Below are 18,388 nucleotides of genomic sequence, written 5' to 3'. Positions count from 1 at the left end.
AACTGGTTGGATTTGATTTTGCCACCTCTAATAAAAATTCTCCAATCCAATTAAAATAGAGTAAGAAAAGCTTTGATCTGAAGTTTGCTGCTAACACCGACGACTACACGTTAGAAGTTTTTTAAAAATTCAATATAGCTTTAATAGCAGGGTGAAAAGTGACCGACCACCTCATTAAATTTACCATATCTTGACATCTCATTAAATTAACCATATCTTGCACCGAGACTGGAGATTTGTAAGGTTCTACCGCCAAATGTACTAATACCTCCACACTACAGAAGGAGAAGAAAAGCAGGAAGACCAGGAAGCTTTTATCTGCTCTTTGGACTTGGTAACAATGAAAAAGTAACTTATATCATTACATTAGTTGGAGAAGATACCTATAATTACGAAGTAATGCAGGATACCAATTTGGATCAAATTAGTACCTCACTAAAAGAAAACTATCCTTCATTGGCCTGCTCATCGTGATCAGGCTGGTCATGTCCTGAACCATAGTTAATCCATGGTAACATAGACTCCAGCAAGACAGCAATTGCATTTCGATCTGTCAGATCTTGGACACGGTGGTTTCCAGGCTGTGCATTATTTGGCACCTCTCCCCTTGGGTCAACCATGAAATTTTGTAAGTTATCAGGAGGCAAAGTCGGAACTGAATCAGAGAAATCCGATACCAGCAAGTGAGAGTACCTGGTAAAAGTAGAAAGCCAATATATAAACCCAATGCATAAAGTGAATGGTGCACACGGTTAATGAGTAACATATAAACCCCATGCCTAAAGTGGGTGCACACAGTTAATGAGTTACTGAAGATAATAATGCAATATGGGGTAAACAAGCAAGTTGCAACACATTGATAAGAGGGGCAAGGTGATAGGCAGTACTCACTCATTTTTCTCGGATGAAAACGCTTCTTTTCTCACACACATCCAGTCTCTAGCATCACTCCCATCATTCTGCAGTGTCTCAATCACCGAAAGAGCAGCATCCCTAAGAAACTTCTGGAGATCAGGAAGCCTCCATATAATATAGCTCCTTTCGACATATATATTGATCAAGTGATCTAAGGAAGATGTCCCCGTTTGGTCAGAGCTAAAGAAATTGTGCTTGATTATGCTAGTCCAGGCTTTATCCTTCAACGGTACCTTCGACACCAATTTTTTTAAGACTGAAGGATGTAGCATCAATGCCTGCTTCATAAGATCTGTTGAAGAAGCTTTTAAATCTTCTACTTTTATATCTTTGGCATGTTCCTCTTTTTCAAGATAGTATCGGCACACACCAAGAGAGTAGGAGAAATTTGGAAATAACCACAACGAATTATCACTCTTATATTGTTCAGAGAACTGTTCAAGCCATGTACACTCCTCAGCTCTTAAAGAATAGTAGTCGATGCAGAACAACACACCCATTGGATCATCTGAATCTAGTAGAAGCAATAATTTGCAGAGCTCAAGGGCAGACCGATGGCAGCCACGTCTATCCATGTTTTTCATGTGGGAGAAAAGCACAGAAAACAACAATTTGTTGATTTCACAACTAAACTTAAGTTGACAGTTGCCCATCAAAGGAGTGAACATTGGATGCCAAGCACATTCCAATGCATAGAGACATCTTGAAGTACAATCAGCCGACATTTGAAGTTCACCACTGAATTTGTAATAATCAGCTAACGTGATGAGTGAATCAACATGATATGGATGATGCATTAGAATATTCACGATACCATTAAAATCATGAACCGCCTTAGCACTTTCAAATGCTCTCTGAGCTTGGCTATAGGATGATATGTGTACATACCTAGGAACACCAAGTGAACCCAATTAGTTTACACTTTTACGGGACAAAACAAACTTCTGTTAAATCATCAAATGAAATAAAGATATAGGGCTGAAGTTTCAACTCTTCTACTAAATTTTAGCTTCATGGGTCAAAATAAGCTAAGCAATTAGCCCCGAAGAGAACGTTAATCGAAAGACGTAATTAATCATATAGCAAAGGAACAAAGATGCTGCAGTCCATTTATTTGAGTCTTCCGTGATATATAGGCCCCCTTTTCGGTTGCGATGTTTCCTAAAGCCAAAAATGGTCAAATTCCCTGCAGCACACAATTCTGCACGAGTTTAAGCCATTAAGCTATCTGTTGGCAGGATATTATTTTTCAAACATGAAGATATATAATTTTTTTACAAGGTAAGATAACACATTAAAATCTAATTCAAGGAAAAAACATTCAGAAGACTTAATAAATAGAAATTATACATGTAACTCAAATTAGTACTGATTCAGGTGAAGTGGTATAATATCTAGTACCAAACAGATGGATCTTTACAACTAGGTGATATTTTCCATACATCCATAAACTAGAACTTTACTTCTGTACTTGAACATGTCAATGAGTAGTGACTACAAGTACTGGTGGAGCCAGAAATTTCAAGGGTTTCTTTCATGATTGTTAGCGAAAGAGGCTGTGTTAACACATGAAAATTTGAGAAAGAGGAATATAATTCTAGTCACACATTGTTGTCTATGTGGAGAAGCAGCTGAGACAGTGGGACATTTATTTTTGCATTGCAAAGTCACTGGCCAACTATGGAAGATCTTCATCAATCTCAGAGGCATACAATGGGTAATGCCTAGAAAGATTGTTGACACTCTATCTAGTTGGGAGGAAGCTGGGAAGGGAGCAAAGAACTTGAAATATTGGAGAACTATTCCATCTTGTATTTGGTGGGACTGTTTGGAAGGAGAGAAATGCAAGAAGTTTTGAAAGCAAAAGTAGATTACTTCAGAAGATTTAAGACTGATTGTATTTTGCTTTTATGCTTTTGGTGTACAAAGAATTCCCCTGTAGAAGCTGAACACATCCTAGAAGTTTTTAGAAGCTTGTTAGGATGGGGAGCCTTTTTCTTGTTTTGGTTTTCTATCTTCTTTTAACTAGACGCTCAATTTGTAAGGCGGTTTTCTGCACTACCTAAGTGCTGGTTTATAATACAAATGTTACCTTATCAAAAAAAAAAAAAAAAAGAAATTTCAAGGGTTTCAAGAAATGCTAGAATGCAGCATTACCAGTAAAGGGGATTCAACAATGCTAAATATACAAAAAAGTTATTTTTACCCTATTTATGCAGTGTAAACTTTCAACGGAGGCTATTCAATTGAATCCCCTTACATAATAGGTAGCTCCGCCACTAACTACAAGCACACAACAAACCTAAAAGAAATAATGCAACATTTGACGCTTAACGGAGGCCAATTACTCAACTACCATACTAGCAATTCTGTATGCAAATTATTTGCATTAGATTTTGTGACGAAATATACTATAATAGGCAATTTCATTTTTTCTTTTTTGCCTAGCTTTTTATTTTGCCTCTCTTCTTTCTAAAAAGAGCTTCATCCATTTTTTTAAAGATAATACTAAATATCAAACAAATTCATCCATTTTCTAAGATAATACTCCCTCCGTCCCAAATTATGTGTCGCCATTTCCTTTTTAGTCCGTCCCAAAAAGAATGCCGCCTTTCCTTATTTGATAAGCTTTTCAAAACAAAATTACAATATTACCCTTAGTGGTCCCACTTGACTTTAAACACTATTACTCCTTTTTTTATTTGTTCTTTCAATTAAAAGTGGTCCCACTTGATTTTAAATATTATTACTCCTTTGTTTAAGAAGGGTAATTTTGTAACTTTAACAAAATCAATACTTATTTCTTAAATATCGTGTCCGGTCAAATAGCGACACAATTTGGGACGGAGGGAGTACTAAATATCAACCATGGAGTAACTGGTAAAGTTGTTGTCATGTCATCAGGAGGTCACGGGTTCTAAGTCTTGGAAACAATCTCTCCGACAGAAATGTAAGGTAAGGCTGCGTACAATACACCCTTGTGGTGGGGCCCTTCCCCGGACCCTGCGCATAGCGGGAGCTTTAGTGCACTGGGCTGCCCTTTTTTTTAACTAAATATCAACCAAAAGAAAGTTATAACACAGGTTGCAAGTCAGCTTTAAAAGTTCGCATATTTCCTAGAATTTGCTAAGTAATACTATTGGATATGTTATCGGATCATCCAAACACAAATTATATAAGAAAACACATTGTTGATGGTGAAAATGTACAGTTTTCTTTACTCCAAAATGTGGTCTAAATATTTCTAATAGTGTTTTAAGTGACGGTAAATTGGACATCCAAGGCTATGCACCATCCTGCATTCATACCCCTGTACCACTAGCAAAAGCATATAATACTGACATGTCAACACTATCAAGAAAAGCAATGACATTTACCTAAAATAAGATATCCCATCTCTGGTTTCCACAAGTTCCATTGACAGTGATCCATCCCACCTTGGCCAATGTTCTAAAGGACAAACAAGAATAGTCTTTCGGTGGCTCTGGTTCCCGCGTCTTCCACCTCTTGGCTGCCTAGAACTTCCAGCTTGATGACCTTTCTCGAATGAATTCACCACTCTAGAACCAAATATCCTTCGAAGTTCATTTTCTGCATTAAGATATTTTGGGTCTACTTGTAAGACAAAAGATGTACACTGCTTAACCACTTTTCCTCTGCCATTTAAATTTGTTGGATTATATTTTCCATGATCAGGAGCAACATAATCAAGATGAGAAGAGTCATCTTTAATTGATAACTGTTCTAATGACTCATTCCAAGAGTCCTCCTTATCCTTGGATCCCGGTTGTGGCTTCTCCTTGTTTTTCTTCTTTTTCTTTTTCTTAAATTTGCTATCTGACAGCAGAAATGCTTCAGCAGTGGTTTTTGTGGTGGATGCCTGCTTCTCATCGCTGTTCTCGATTGACGATCCATCATTGATATCTGCCTTGTTTTCCTGCAGCATTAATCCATCATTAGGCATAGCTGCCATCAACTAAGTACAATATCAACATTTGTTTCGAGAAAAGCACAAAAGCAATTCTTCTATGCGAGCGGACAACAAGAGAAGCTTAAAAAATAGACATGGCTAATATAGTCATTAGGGCATTTAATTCATTGAAAAAAGAGCGCAAAATGGGCTGCAGTCAACAGATAGAGCACCAAAAATTTGGAACATAAATTGAAGAGGTTTTCTATAAGTAACTTTATAATTTAAAAAAAAAGGTGTTTTTACTGATTGCAAAGTCAACTTATAGTAAGCATTTGGCCATGAAAATCAAATAATTTTCACTTTATTTGGAATTTTTGGAGTTGGAGTCGTGTTTGGCCATGCCTTTTTAGAAAGACTTTTTGGAATTTAAAGTGTTAAAATATAACAAAAACATGAAAAAGTGAGCTGGCAGAAAGTGAAAACAAGTAATTATTTAGGTGTTTTGACCTTTTCAGTTGTATTTGGAATTTTTATGGCCAAACAACATTTTTTGAATAAAGTGACATAATTTTCTGAAAAATAGTGAAAAATTCTTATGATCAAACGGGGCCAAAATGTTTGTCCAGCATAAAATTAAAGAATTTAGGCAAGAGGAACCATAGCACTAGAGTTGCGGCAGAAACAGAAGAAACGAATCAATGTTCTAAGGAAAGAAGGAATTGCACAGCCATTGGAAATCCTTCTTTTCAAGAAAACGAAGAGGTTGGAACATCTTTCCCATGCCAGAGAACGCAACCACGGAGAACTCATGAAGTGAAGAACAAAAAAAATTAAGAAGAGAGACGCATGATCAGAAGCTTTTAAAACAACTGAAAACCGGAATTGAAAGTCATGAAGGCCTCCCCCCTTGGCTCAAAAAGGTAAGTTTCTTTCTATAATTTTGATAGTTTTGATTTTAAATTGATCAAATTGAGATGACATAAGAGTTTGAAAAACTAGGGTTACTGAAATTAAGAGATCCATAGAAGATTACAAAAAAAAAAAACACCAAACTCTACAGTTCTTTTGTCTTAAACTGCAGAACTAGCTGATTATTATTTTCCCCTCCATGCCTATGCATAATAAAACCAGCTTATCATGACATCCCCTCCTCAATTTATGCACTCCAAGCCACAAACTAAAAGTAAGAAAGTTGCACATCACAGAGCGAGCAACCAAAAAATGAAATGTTGCAGAAGGCTGCAGCATTCGCTCTAGTTGAATTCTTAATCAAGCAAAATACATTTTCAGATCTGAATTTCTCTACTGGAATATAAACCATCAGTTTCATGTTATGCCAAGAAACAGCCCTTAACCACAAAAAAAAAAAAAAAGGGCAATCACTGCACATGACAAAAGCAACATGTTTTCGCTTCTCATCAAAAAGCAAAAACATGTACCGAAGTTATGTACCGTCTCAAAATGAAGCAAAAGATGACAACTCACTCCTCATAATTGACTAAACTAAGTCCTTTTGTCGGCAGAGGGGCACATAAAAAAACATATTTTCCCTAGACTCACCAATGCAAATCAGTATCATATTAGCATCACTGCCTATTTTGGGATGGAAGAACAGAAAAATCAACTGAGATAGAGAATGAAGTGTTCCACGAGAATTTGTTCACCAAACGAAGAAACAGTGGCCCTCAGGTGAAGTACTACTGAAGAAGATAACCTTTGGATAGAAAGACTTTCCCTGAAGAGAGATGACGAAGAGAAGTGATTTAAGTTAATGAATGGGGATAAATCTCCTTCCGTAATAGATATTCATTCCTAATCCACGTATTCCGTTTGTCGTCTGCCATGAAGAGATCTGTTGCACCCAAACTAATGAGCTTCACACCAATATATTTTGTTGGCCATACTTATTGAGGTTATAACCAAATTCATGTCTCGAGACTAAAGAGAATTGTGTATTATCTTGTGTGATACATGCAAAATGCATTTGCTAGAGGAAGACAGATAACAACACACACTCTTTCCTAACTGCAAATGATGCTTTAGATGCATGGTTGAAAGGAAAAAGTTGTGACTCCAGCATTTCTTATTTGCAATGACAAAAATACTTTGTGGCAACAGAAGCACTGACATTCTCAAGGGTGGTGATATAAACCTAAGAAGCAGATACTGGAAAGCACATTAATTTGGCTAAGAGCTGCACATTCCCAGTTGGTATTTTCCTCATCATCAATGTATCTTGGTCTAATAGTGGGGGAGATACAAATTAAAAGCAGTGAGGGCTATAGTTGTTGAGAAGTTTGTGATGTCTCCTCATATGAAAAAGTATCTATTTGTCACTTGTCAGCACTGTTGCACAGAAAAGACCTGAGGATATGAAAATCCATTTTCATACCCCAATTTTTCATTTGTATTATCTTGTGACTAGTGGTGTTAATTTATTTTGCATACTGCACTAGTTTATATGCATTTATGTTTTGTGTTTGTTATACTGTTATCGGTCCTAAGCCAGGGGTCTATTGAAAACAGCTTCTCTACTTCACCTGAGGTAGTGGTATGGTCTGCGTACACTCTACCCTCCCCAAACCCCACTACGTGGGAATACACCGGGTATGTTGTAATTTTTCATCCATTATAATGCTCAAACAGACTATCCCCCGTGAAATGATAGAGAGTATTTATTTGGTTGCTTAGCTCAAAACATAGAAATCTTTCAGAGTTCACAAAAGCTAGATCCATTGGCATCTTCATTCATATCAATATAAGTTCTTCTGCACCACATTTTAATTTGCCCATTCTTCATTCCAAAATTCCTACAAAATACTTGAGTACCTGAATGCAATGGTGTTAAGAAATACGAAACTATTATAATGGAAAGAGCACATTCATTGTGCATATAGGAAAGATTTAGAATCCTCATAATTGTGTCAGTAGAAATAGGAATTTTTTCTTCCCATTTTAGCATTACTTGTATATATTCTTTTCTTTTTAAGATAATTTGTCAGAAATACATAAGCCCCAACATATTTGAGGAAATAATCAAGCAATTCATCCCCAACATCTCTTTCTTTTCTCATTCTTTATGTGGTATCAGAGTCGATAAGATCTAGCGGTGTCGATCAATGTGTGTTGCCCACCTGGCCAATGTTTTCCTCTTCCTTTCGGTGTATAGTACATTTCCACTAGTGTTGCTCATGATCTCTAGGATCGTTCAAGCATCATTGATCTCTTCAGAGTTTGTCATCAAAGCAAAGGGTTTAAGTCCCTACCACTGAAAATTTTCTCCTCTAATACCCCTTACCTCTAGTTACCATTGCGCTTAAAAAATTACTCCTGCCTCCAAAATCATCTCAGTCCCAAGGGTTCTAATCCCTACTCTAATATATTCTTTTCTAAAAGATTTTTACTGGCTCTATCAGTTTCAAAAGAAAAGATTTTCACTCTCTATTTCTAATTAAAATAAAACAGAAGGATTGTTTTCTTTCTGAGAATAAGTCTCCATTTTTCTTCTTTTTATTCTCAAACAAAAGCAAAACTATAGCAATATATGTTTTATTTAATACCACCATAAAATAAATCAACATCAATAATTTCCTTTAGATATAGCAATATATGTCTTATTTCGCTCTAGGGTCTCCATGTAGGAGTAAAAACATATCTTACTTGTACATTAATGAAATGATATATCATATCTTGTAGTATATTTCTTTAAAGAAATGATATTTGTTTATACCTTGTAGTATTAGTAAGATATCTACATGCATCAATTGCACCAAGTTATAATACTCAAAATCATGGAGTTCCACATGTTTTTCTAGAAGTTGAAATGGGTCCCTTATTCACATCAAGTAAACAAACAGACATAAGAGTTCTTAATGGATGCACTTTATCCCTATTAAATTGTCTCAAGGCCTTTTCAATATAGACAAAGTGATGAATAAAATCATGTCTGTGAAATGTTCAATTCGCAGTCAAAGACATAGTCTTGTCTCACTACGATTTTTCATCTCAGCTTCTTTCTTCAAATAATCAATTGTCTTTTCAAGATCTTTTGGAGTTCCAAAGAGGTTTATGTCATCAACATAAATATCAAATATAAAAAATCAAATTTTTGATTCTGTAAAAGAACTCATGAATAAATGGCATCATTTAAACAACCATCCTTCAAGATTCTCAAAGAAATTTGCCACGTCCAAATGTGTCATGATTTTCAAATATAAATTTCTTTCTGCATTTTTCTCTTTCTTTAAAGATGCTCTTTGTCAACGGGTGTTTTATTATACGATAGATACGTGTTCGATGCTTTTTCCTCCATATCATAATACAAACTTTGCAATTTTCTTGCTTGTATTACTTCCCTCTTCTTACATAAGTCCTTGCTTGAATCACACTATTAAGCAACTTAATTCTCACCTTCATTAATGGCCCTCAAAACCCTTTTTTTTTTTAAGTAAAGGGTAACTTGGCCTCAAAAGCCATTTCAACCGGCATAATTCAAGAAATTATTCACTTCCACTCTCCCACCTTTGTTTCATTCATATCTCAATAACAAGATTTGAAGTCTTATTTTTTTTAACAAGGTAACATTTGTATTGATGCAGTACTACCTTAGTACTAAAACCCATATTTACAAGGAAATAGTTACAAAATCTACCAAAAGAGAGTCAGATCTAAATGGTGCTTAAGACATCTAGAATTGCTTCATTGCTTCAGTGTCACTAGAATACAATTTGGTGCACCAAAAACAGAATAGCAAAATACAGTTAAGTTTAATATTTTGGACTAAATTTCTTCTATCTTCAAAACATCTATCAGGTTTTTCCTTCCAGATGGTCCACCATATACATAATGGAATAATCCTCCATCTCTCTATATTCCCTGCACCACTTCCTAACTCCTCCCGGCTAAAAAGAGTCCCAGCAATCTTGCTTGGCATTGTCCATGTTATGCCTCTGAGATTGATGAAAATCTTCCATAGTTGGTCTATTAAGCTGCAATGCAGGAACAGATGGTTAACTATCTCTAACTCCTAACTCTTTTTCACAGAGGAAACGTCTAGAGCACAAAGTAATATTTCTTTTGACCAGATTTTCATGTGTTAAAACTGATTCTTTAGCAAGAAACCAGGAGAAACAAGATACTTTGTAAGGTATCTTAATTTTCTAGATGTTTCCAAGGCAAGTAATTGAGATGTGGCTCAATTTGATTCAAGATCTTGTAGCCATAACTAACCTTGTATATTCCACTCATGTTTTCGCTCCACCGTAAGCGGTCAACTCCATATTGTGTCCCCTGAAAAAAAAATTAGCAGAACTAGAAGTCTATGTATCTCCCAGTCATTTAAACTTCTTTTGAACCTCAAGTCCCAACTCTATTGTGTCCACATCTCACCTACTGTTCTTTGTCGGTCCAGAGCCAAGACAAACAAATCCGGGAACAGGTCTATGAGGCACTTTGTTCCAATCCATTTGTCTTTCCAAAACCTGGTCTTGTTTTCGTTGAACACTCTAATGTGAGAATGATCTTTGAGAAAGGGCCAACAACATCTTATGGACCTCTAGAGACTAGAGACTGATTCCAAGAATGGTGACCCCCTTGGAAACCCAACTGTCTTCTTCCCTATATTTGTTGTTAATGACTGCTCCATAAAGTCTAAAGTTCATGCGAATATCTCCAAAGCCATTTAAGCTTCAAAGCTTTGCTTTGATGCTTCAAATTTCTGATGCCAAGTCATCCTTATCTCTTGCTTATGGTGATATCTTTCCATTTGACTGGGTGAAAAGCTCATTTTTTTCTTTGTTCTCTTGCCAGAGGAAAGTTTTCCTGATTTTGTCCAGCCTTTGAGAAATAACCCTTTGAGTGATTTCAGATGGGATTGGGAAAAGGGAAAGCATGTAGGTAGGCAAAGCATCCAGGACAGCGGTAATTAAATTGAGCCTAAACCAAGGACAAGTATTGTGATTTCCACCTTGACAATTTCTTCTCACACTTCTCCAAAATAGAATCCCAAATTCCATTGGACATTGATTTGGCTCCCAGAGGAAGCTCCTTCCTGCCATATTCCTGTTGGGGAATTCAAAAAGGAATGAGCTTCCTACCATCTCATAGATATTTATCCCGAATACTTTCTTCCAAATTACAAAGGCCCATTTTCTGACCTCAGAAAGAGTGGGCAACTCATCTGTAAAATCGCTGAAACTTCCAATAACGCATCTTCCGAGTAAACCTTTGCTATAATCAGATGAAGCAGAGGTGGAGCCTTCTTGTCTTTTGCTCTCAAGGATATTTGGTTGCCATTTACTATCTTCAACTACCTTATCTTCATGTCTTTTGCTCTCAAGGATATTTGGTTGCCATTTACTATCTTCAACTACCTTATCTTCAGCTACCTTAGCATAGGGATATTTAGTATCAACCATTCTGTGGGGAATTTTGTAGGATTTTGGCTGGTTGTAATTACTGAAGTTACCTATCTGGAATGCAATGTCTCTCCAACCAGCATTAAAGGCTTCCGGCAGAATAATTATTGCTCTTTCTTCATCTTTTAAGGGACAAAATGCTCATAAATCTTCCGGGAGCATTAAACTTTCTCATACCAAAATATTCTGCCAATTGATCCTTCATTCTCCATCTTCTCACAACATTCTTATTGTCGTTTGAGGCTTCTTTCAAGATGAAACAAATCCACTTCATCACCTTTTTGCTGAGAGTTATTCTTCTCATCATGTTTCTGCTTCGTTCCACCCAGTCAAACCATACATGCTAAACAGCTGACCATCTGGTAATGTCGAAAGACTTGAAACCAGCATTGAAAAAAATCTTCTTATCCCTCAGGTCTGTATAGAAACTGTAGAGATATGAAAGAAAAGCTGTCGCAAAAGTAGATAGTTGGGAGAGAGGAAGAGGCTGGTAGTTCTCAGGCAACCTACCGAAAAGAGGGTTCTATCTGTTGTCCTCCTGCAATGAAATAAAGGGTCTAATTCTGGTGGAAGTAGCCAGCAAATAGTGTAGTGTTGTTGAAGCGAGATAAGTTGAAAATCCGACTGATGGGTGTCACGCACCGACAAAGGGTCTAATTCTGGTGGAAGTAGCCTGCAAATAGTGTTGTTAAAGCGAGATAAGTTGAAAATCCGACTGATGGGTGTCACGCACCGCCGCGTAAAGTGCGTGACGTCGGTGACTGGGTTATTTTTATGGCGCGTACAAGCGTGTGGGGCAGTTTTCGTATGTGCGTTTTTTGCGATTAGGTCACAAATGGGTGGTGGTGGCTGTAGTGGGGAAGGATTGAGAGAAGAAAGACGTAAAGGAGGGATTTCGATGATCAGAAGGACCACCGGTGAGGTTTTGGGTTGAAAAGGGGTTTTGTGAGTGCCTGAGAGAGAAAAGTCAAAGAACTCTCTACAAGAATTGAAGTCTATAACTTACTGAACTATAAATCTAGGGTTGGGTTATGTTCCCTCAAACACTTGTTCTTGGCAATTAAAGTTATGTGTTTGTGATTTATACGATCACAACAAATGTTCTTATATATTCATCTTCTTTACCTGAATAGGGATCTTATATATATTGTTAAACAACCTTTTAACGGAATAACCAATTCTAACATATTTATCTTCCTCACTTGAATCACAATCTTAACCAACTTAATTCCCATCTTCACCAAATGGCACTCCAAACCCATTTCAATGCACAGAATTAGGGAAGTTATACACATCCAATTTGATAACATTTGTTAGCTCACCACCCTAGTTTCTTGATATCTCAATAACAAGATTGTATATAACTTCCTTATTACCTTACTAAACCATAAATCCAAGGTTATGTTTTGTTTCACTCGCACACTTATTCTTGGCACTTTCAGCTTTATGTTTGTGATTTATGTGGTCACAAAGAAAATGGAGGGAAAGAAAAAACGAAAAGAAATAATCACTTGAAGCAATTCTATTAAATCAATCAAGAACGGAATTTATACAGTTGATCAAACCAAAATCCGTTCTTTTCTACACTAATCCACAAAACCTCATCCACAACATCTTCAAGTTATACCATGTTTTTGTACATCCATCTTCCTTATTGAATAGGAATCTTACACATCAAAAACAATTTAAGTGTATACACCAATTAGAAAAATAAATAAAATCAAAATTCACCAATTGAAAAGGTTAAATATATGCATTTTCTCTTTTTCTTTTTACTATTTTAAATACACGTGCCTCGCACGTGTAACTTTTGATTATTTAAAATTAGACGATTTTGTTTATTGCAAAGATTTTTAATGAAGCGCTTCAAAGAGTTAAAAAAAGGCAATAACTATGATAATAGTGCTATATAGTGTTGCCTTTTAAATTTGCGTATAAACTATCAAATATCTTTAAAAGGAGTAAAACTTTCGACAATCAAATTAAAATCACCAAACATGTAATATAAACTTTGATTTTTTTTGGTGAGATAAATCTTTAATTTTTTTGGGCTACTTCATTCGGCGACAACACGCTTGTTTTGTCCAATTTTTCTAGCAAAAAATTGCAATTGAAAGTGAAACACAAAAAACTGTTAAAAGAGGACAACACATGCCAATTGTTAATTATAAATAATTCATATATAATCTTTAAATTCATTAACTAAAAAGAATAAAGAAAGAAGGATGACGATAATGAATGCACAAAGACAAATTGAATTAAAATTAAAATCAATTAAATTCAAAATAAAAAGAAAAGTAGAAGGAGATGAAAGGTTGTATTTCTGTAGTTAAGTATGATCAAAATATTAGTTAAATAGATTTGTAGATTTTTTTTAATATAAGGTAAAATTTTAATTAATTTAGGAGTGTTAAATATTATGATTTGTTACATAGATTAAATAAGGACTTTACTAATTTTGTTAGAGTTTATGTATAATTAGAATTTTAGGAAAAGACCATTGAATTTGGAACTAAAAAAGGTAAAGGAAGTAAAAAAAAAAATTAAAAAGGTATGTTTTGCCTTTTTGGCTCTACACGTTTTTGCATTTTTGAGTATTATAATTTTTGTAATATATATTAGTGTTTATGTATAATTAGAATTTTATGTGAGGAATATAGGAGTTTTAATAATTTCTTCCCGTATATTTAGAAAATCAAAAAAATATTAAATTTTGAACTCCTATTTAACTTATAATAAGTCCTTCATTAAAAGTTTAAAAAAAAACTTAGAAGGTAGTAGAAAAATACGAAAAGGATTTGAAAGGAAATTTTTTCAGAAAACCACAATGCTTTGGAATGTAGGGGAATTTCTTTTGGATTTTTCTATAAATATAGTGTTAGAGTATTAGGATTAATATAAATTAGTATTTATGTATAATTATTAAAGGTTTTTATTTTTTAGTTGATCTAGAATTCTTAAACTAATGAAAAAAATATTAGTTGTTTCTAATTTTGATGTCTTCTAATAAGAAAAGGTTTTACAATAAATATATTTAATTAATTTTCAACTTTTAAATATTAGAAAAAATAGTGAAAAGACGATTTTGTCTAAAGCAAAAACTTTTAATAAAGGGCAAAAAGTTCAAATCATATTTCTAAGGCCCTTCACACCTGTACCTCCCAACAATATTGTTGGATTTAAAGTAACCTAGGCGGAAAGGAAAAGAGCACCTAGCCTTTTTTGTCTATGCTATGATTTAAACCTGGTCCCCGAGGTTTTTCGCCCAGTTCATAGACCGTCAGGACACACCCATAAATGCTACTTGAATTGAACTGGAACACCCCTCACAGATTTTGGGAAATTGTTCACATCTAATTCAATGATAGCAATTCGGCTTACACCTTTGCAAGGATTCATGTTCCAGCATATTTCGGAAAACGAGATTTGAAGTAGTCTGTAGTTAACTTACTACCTTAATTTACCCTAAAATTATTACGATTTTGTTCATTCGCAGACTTATACCAATATTCACTTGAAGCAATTCTACCAAAGAAATCAACAATATAATTTTAACCAAAATGATATACTCCCTCCGTCCCAATTTATGCAGCACCTTCCTTTCAAATTTCGAGATTCAAACAAATTTTTCCTTGACCGTAATATCTTCATAGACATAATACATAAACAGGACCTTTAACTTGACATCAAATTATAACTACAACCTTTAACTTTGCCAGTGTACAAGTAGGTCCTTTAACTATATAAAAGCCGAAAAAAAACACTTCAATCTTGCAACACATATGCCTGAAACTCAATCGCTCCTACGTGGACTATTACTCCAACCAAATGTTGTCACCTAATTAAAAAGATACACGTAGATTTTAGATATTAACTTTGTCAGTGTACAAGTAGGCCCTTTAACTATATAAAAGCTGAGAAAAAAACACTTCAATCTTGCAACACATATGCATGAACATCGCTCCTACGTGGACTAGTACTCCAACCAAATGTTGCCACCTAATTAAAAAGATACACATAGATTTTAGATATTTAAAAAAAAAACTTAATATACCACCATCACAAATACATGTACTTTTTAGATTTTTTCTTAAAAAAATAAAAAAAACAATTCATTAAAGACTGCCTTCATAAAAATAACATTCATGTCCGATGAAAATTGAAAGGTTCATTTAGAAGATGTGAAATCCAATGAAAACCCTAAAATTTTCATCTCTTATTCCCTTTCAATTAAGGAAAAAATATTGAAATTTTCCATTGAAGCTTCATAAAATAGAAGTCGTTTAACATGAAATTTGCACAATTTCTTAACTTTTAGCTCTTCAGATATATAAATGAAGCATACACCATCATCTTAAGGAGAAACAGAAGAGCACTAGTCGTACTTTTCCTAATTGGGTTATTTTTTCTAATTCTTTTAGAGTTGTTGGAGAAAATAAAAAGAGAATAAAGTGGAAATTTGATTTGTAAAAAAGGATATATATAAAGGATTCATTAAGGGTATAATAATCATTTAAGTATTTTTTTTTTTTTAGTGTTGGGGACTCCAAGTTTTACTCCCACGCGCTTCATTTTGAGTGTAATCACGCATTTTTTCATGTAGGATTGGAGTTTTTTTATTCAATTTTTGTATAGTTAAAGGCACTTGTGCACGAGCAAAGTTAAAAGTCATAGTTATAATTTGATGTCAAGTCAATGGTTCTGTTGATGTTGTATTATGCCTTCTTCATATATCTTGAATTAAAAAGTGTTGTGAGTTAAAAGTACTTTTTACTAGTTTTCAATTATGTAAATTTTGTTGTAAAGAACTTTAAAGATTTTATGTCCAAAATTCACCGTCAAAATTAAACTACTTGACTCTCAAATTCAAACTTAGTCACGTAAATTGAAACAAAAGGAACAATAACAACCACAGCATCAAATAAAAAACTACTTTTTGCAATTAACGACAAACCTGGTCAACAGTATAGTCTTCGTCGTCAAGGAGATCGAAGGGATTACGAAAGGTAGCGGAAGAAGGAGGAGGAGATTCAGATTCAGATTCATCTTCGCTGTCGATGAGTTGTTTAGGCTCAGCTGGTTGTTGTTCTTCCAAGATTTTCTTCATCAAACGAACCGACATTTTTCCCCAAAATTCAATTTGTTTTCTATCGCCCACTCAATATTTGTTCTTCTGTGTTTTAGCTTCGGGAACAACTCCCCCTTAATCTATAATCCAAAGGTTTAAATACTAATGACAAGTGTAAAAGAATTGAGCAAGTCGGCTAGGTTTTTTTTCCTTTTTCCTTTTTCCTTTTTCCTTTTCACAAAGGGCAAGGGAAATGACACGAGAATGAGCAATTACCATATCTTCACCGCTTACACTACGGATGAAAGAAAATAAATGGCTTGGCGCGATCATAAAATCTTTTATTTATTTGAAGTAATCATAAATATTTTTTATTTAACTTTTGCTTCAAAAATATCCTTTTATTTAATTTTTTGACTTAAAATATTTCTCTATTAATTTTTTGGTTTAAAAATACTTTCTCTCTAACGAAATAACACCAAATACGCCATGTGAATTAAAGAAGTTACTTAATCAATCCACATCAACATACACAAATGAAAAATCACTCAATTTAATCAATCTATCCATCACCCCTTTTTTTTAAATTTAAAAGACCCAACTCCACTCATATATTCTGTCCCACAAAAAAAAAAGATTGAAGAATTTAATTGCTTATTTTTCATGTGATGGATTCAAATATTTTAGATTGATCAAGACGAAATATGAGGAAAAAATTAGGTCCTTAAATTTTTGATTCGAAAGAATCGGATTTTAATCAGATCGACCCTAAATAATTGGATCCTCAGATAATTGATCTAATTTTCAAGAGTTCAGATTGCTACTGAATATCCTATCTGAATTTGTCTAATGAGGAACCTGATTGTAGTGAGAGGAATGGTAATTCAAAGATGAAACTGAAATTTGGAGGGTGAAAGTTTAGTAGCAATGTAGGACAACCACAAGTTGATGAGGTCAGGAATTACTCAAGTGAGTCTCGTAACTTTGAAATATAAACTAATAAAATATAAGGTGATGAAGGGATGATATGAGGAAAAAAATTAAGGAATTGAATTTTGCCTCTTGGTTCGGATTTTTTGAATATGGATCGAATTGGATTTTTAAATAGCATAAAATGGGTTGATTGTTACGTGGATTAAATGGAGTGATTTTTCATGTGTATGATGATGTGGACTGATTAAGTGACTTTTTGTTTATCTACGTGATGTGTTTGATGGCATTTTGTTAGAAAGAAGAGTATTTTTTAGCCAAAAAATTAATGAAGGGGTATTTTTTAGTCAAAAAATTAATGGAGGGGTATTTTTGAGCAAAAAAAAAATAGAAGGGTATTTTTTAGCCCAAAAACAAACGAAGGATATTTTCGATCCATCTCAAATAGTTCAAGGGTATTTTTGACCATTTTTCATTTATTTTTAATTAACTTTTGGGCAGTGCCCTTTTTATTAATCAACTAGATAATGAATGGCCGGTTTACGGGCTCAATATTAAATTTTTAAATATATTTATAGCTATTTAATTACTTTTTTAAAAAAAATAATTATTAATATTTTTTAATAACACAATAGAAAGCATAAGTAGAAATCAAACTATATAATAAAATATAACTTCTTATTTTTATAAAATCAAATGATATCTTACAAATTATTTAGGTTTTCATAATTAACATTAAAATATCATACACTCTAGTTCTTATTTTAATATCAGATCAAACACATTCTCTTATATTAAACAACTAATTTTAATGTTCTACTTTGTTTAAAAACTATACAAGAGAATAAATTAAAATTAAAAATATCTATTTATTAACATTTTCTTATAGAATCATACGAAGCAATAAAGAATACTAATTCATACATAAATTGATTTTAAAGAGATTTAGATTCATTTCATGTATGTTTAACAAACGAAAATAAGAACATTAAAATATCATACACTCTAGTGCTTATTTTAATATCAGATCAAACACATTCTCTTATATTACACAACTAATTTTAATGTTCTACTTTATTTAAAAATTATACAAGAGAATAAATTAAAATTATAAATATCTATTTATTAACATTTTTTTATAGAATC

The 18,388-nt window shown here is 33.9% G+C and overlaps 1 protein-coding gene across 1 annotated transcript; it reads right to left on the bottom strand.

Moving 5' to 3' along the window:
* Nucleotides 1-300: 300 nt before the first annotated feature.
* LOC107838917 (transcription factor 25) lies at nucleotides 301-16,634 on the bottom strand. The gene is made up of 4 exons (XM_016682190.2): nucleotides 16,199-16,634; nucleotides 4,293-4,852; nucleotides 892-1,803; nucleotides 301-693 (listed from the first exon to the last, which is right to left on the bottom strand). The coding sequence occupies exons 1-4, from the start codon at nucleotides 16,364-16,366 to the stop codon at nucleotides 447-449; spliced, it is 1,887 nt and encodes a 628-aa protein (XP_016537676.1). The 5' UTR covers nucleotides 16,367-16,634; the 3' UTR covers nucleotides 301-446.
* Nucleotides 16,635-18,388: the final 1,754 nt, after the last annotated feature.

This window comes from Capsicum annuum, chromosome 8 (assembly GCF_002878395.1).
Source record: "Capsicum annuum cultivar UCD-10X-F1 chromosome 8, UCD10Xv1.1, whole genome shotgun sequence".
Taxonomy (NCBI): Eukaryota; Viridiplantae; Streptophyta; class Magnoliopsida; order Solanales; family Solanaceae; genus Capsicum; species Capsicum annuum.
Note: the sequence above shows the minus strand (reverse complement) of the source record. Positions and strands in the feature narration are given on the sequence as shown.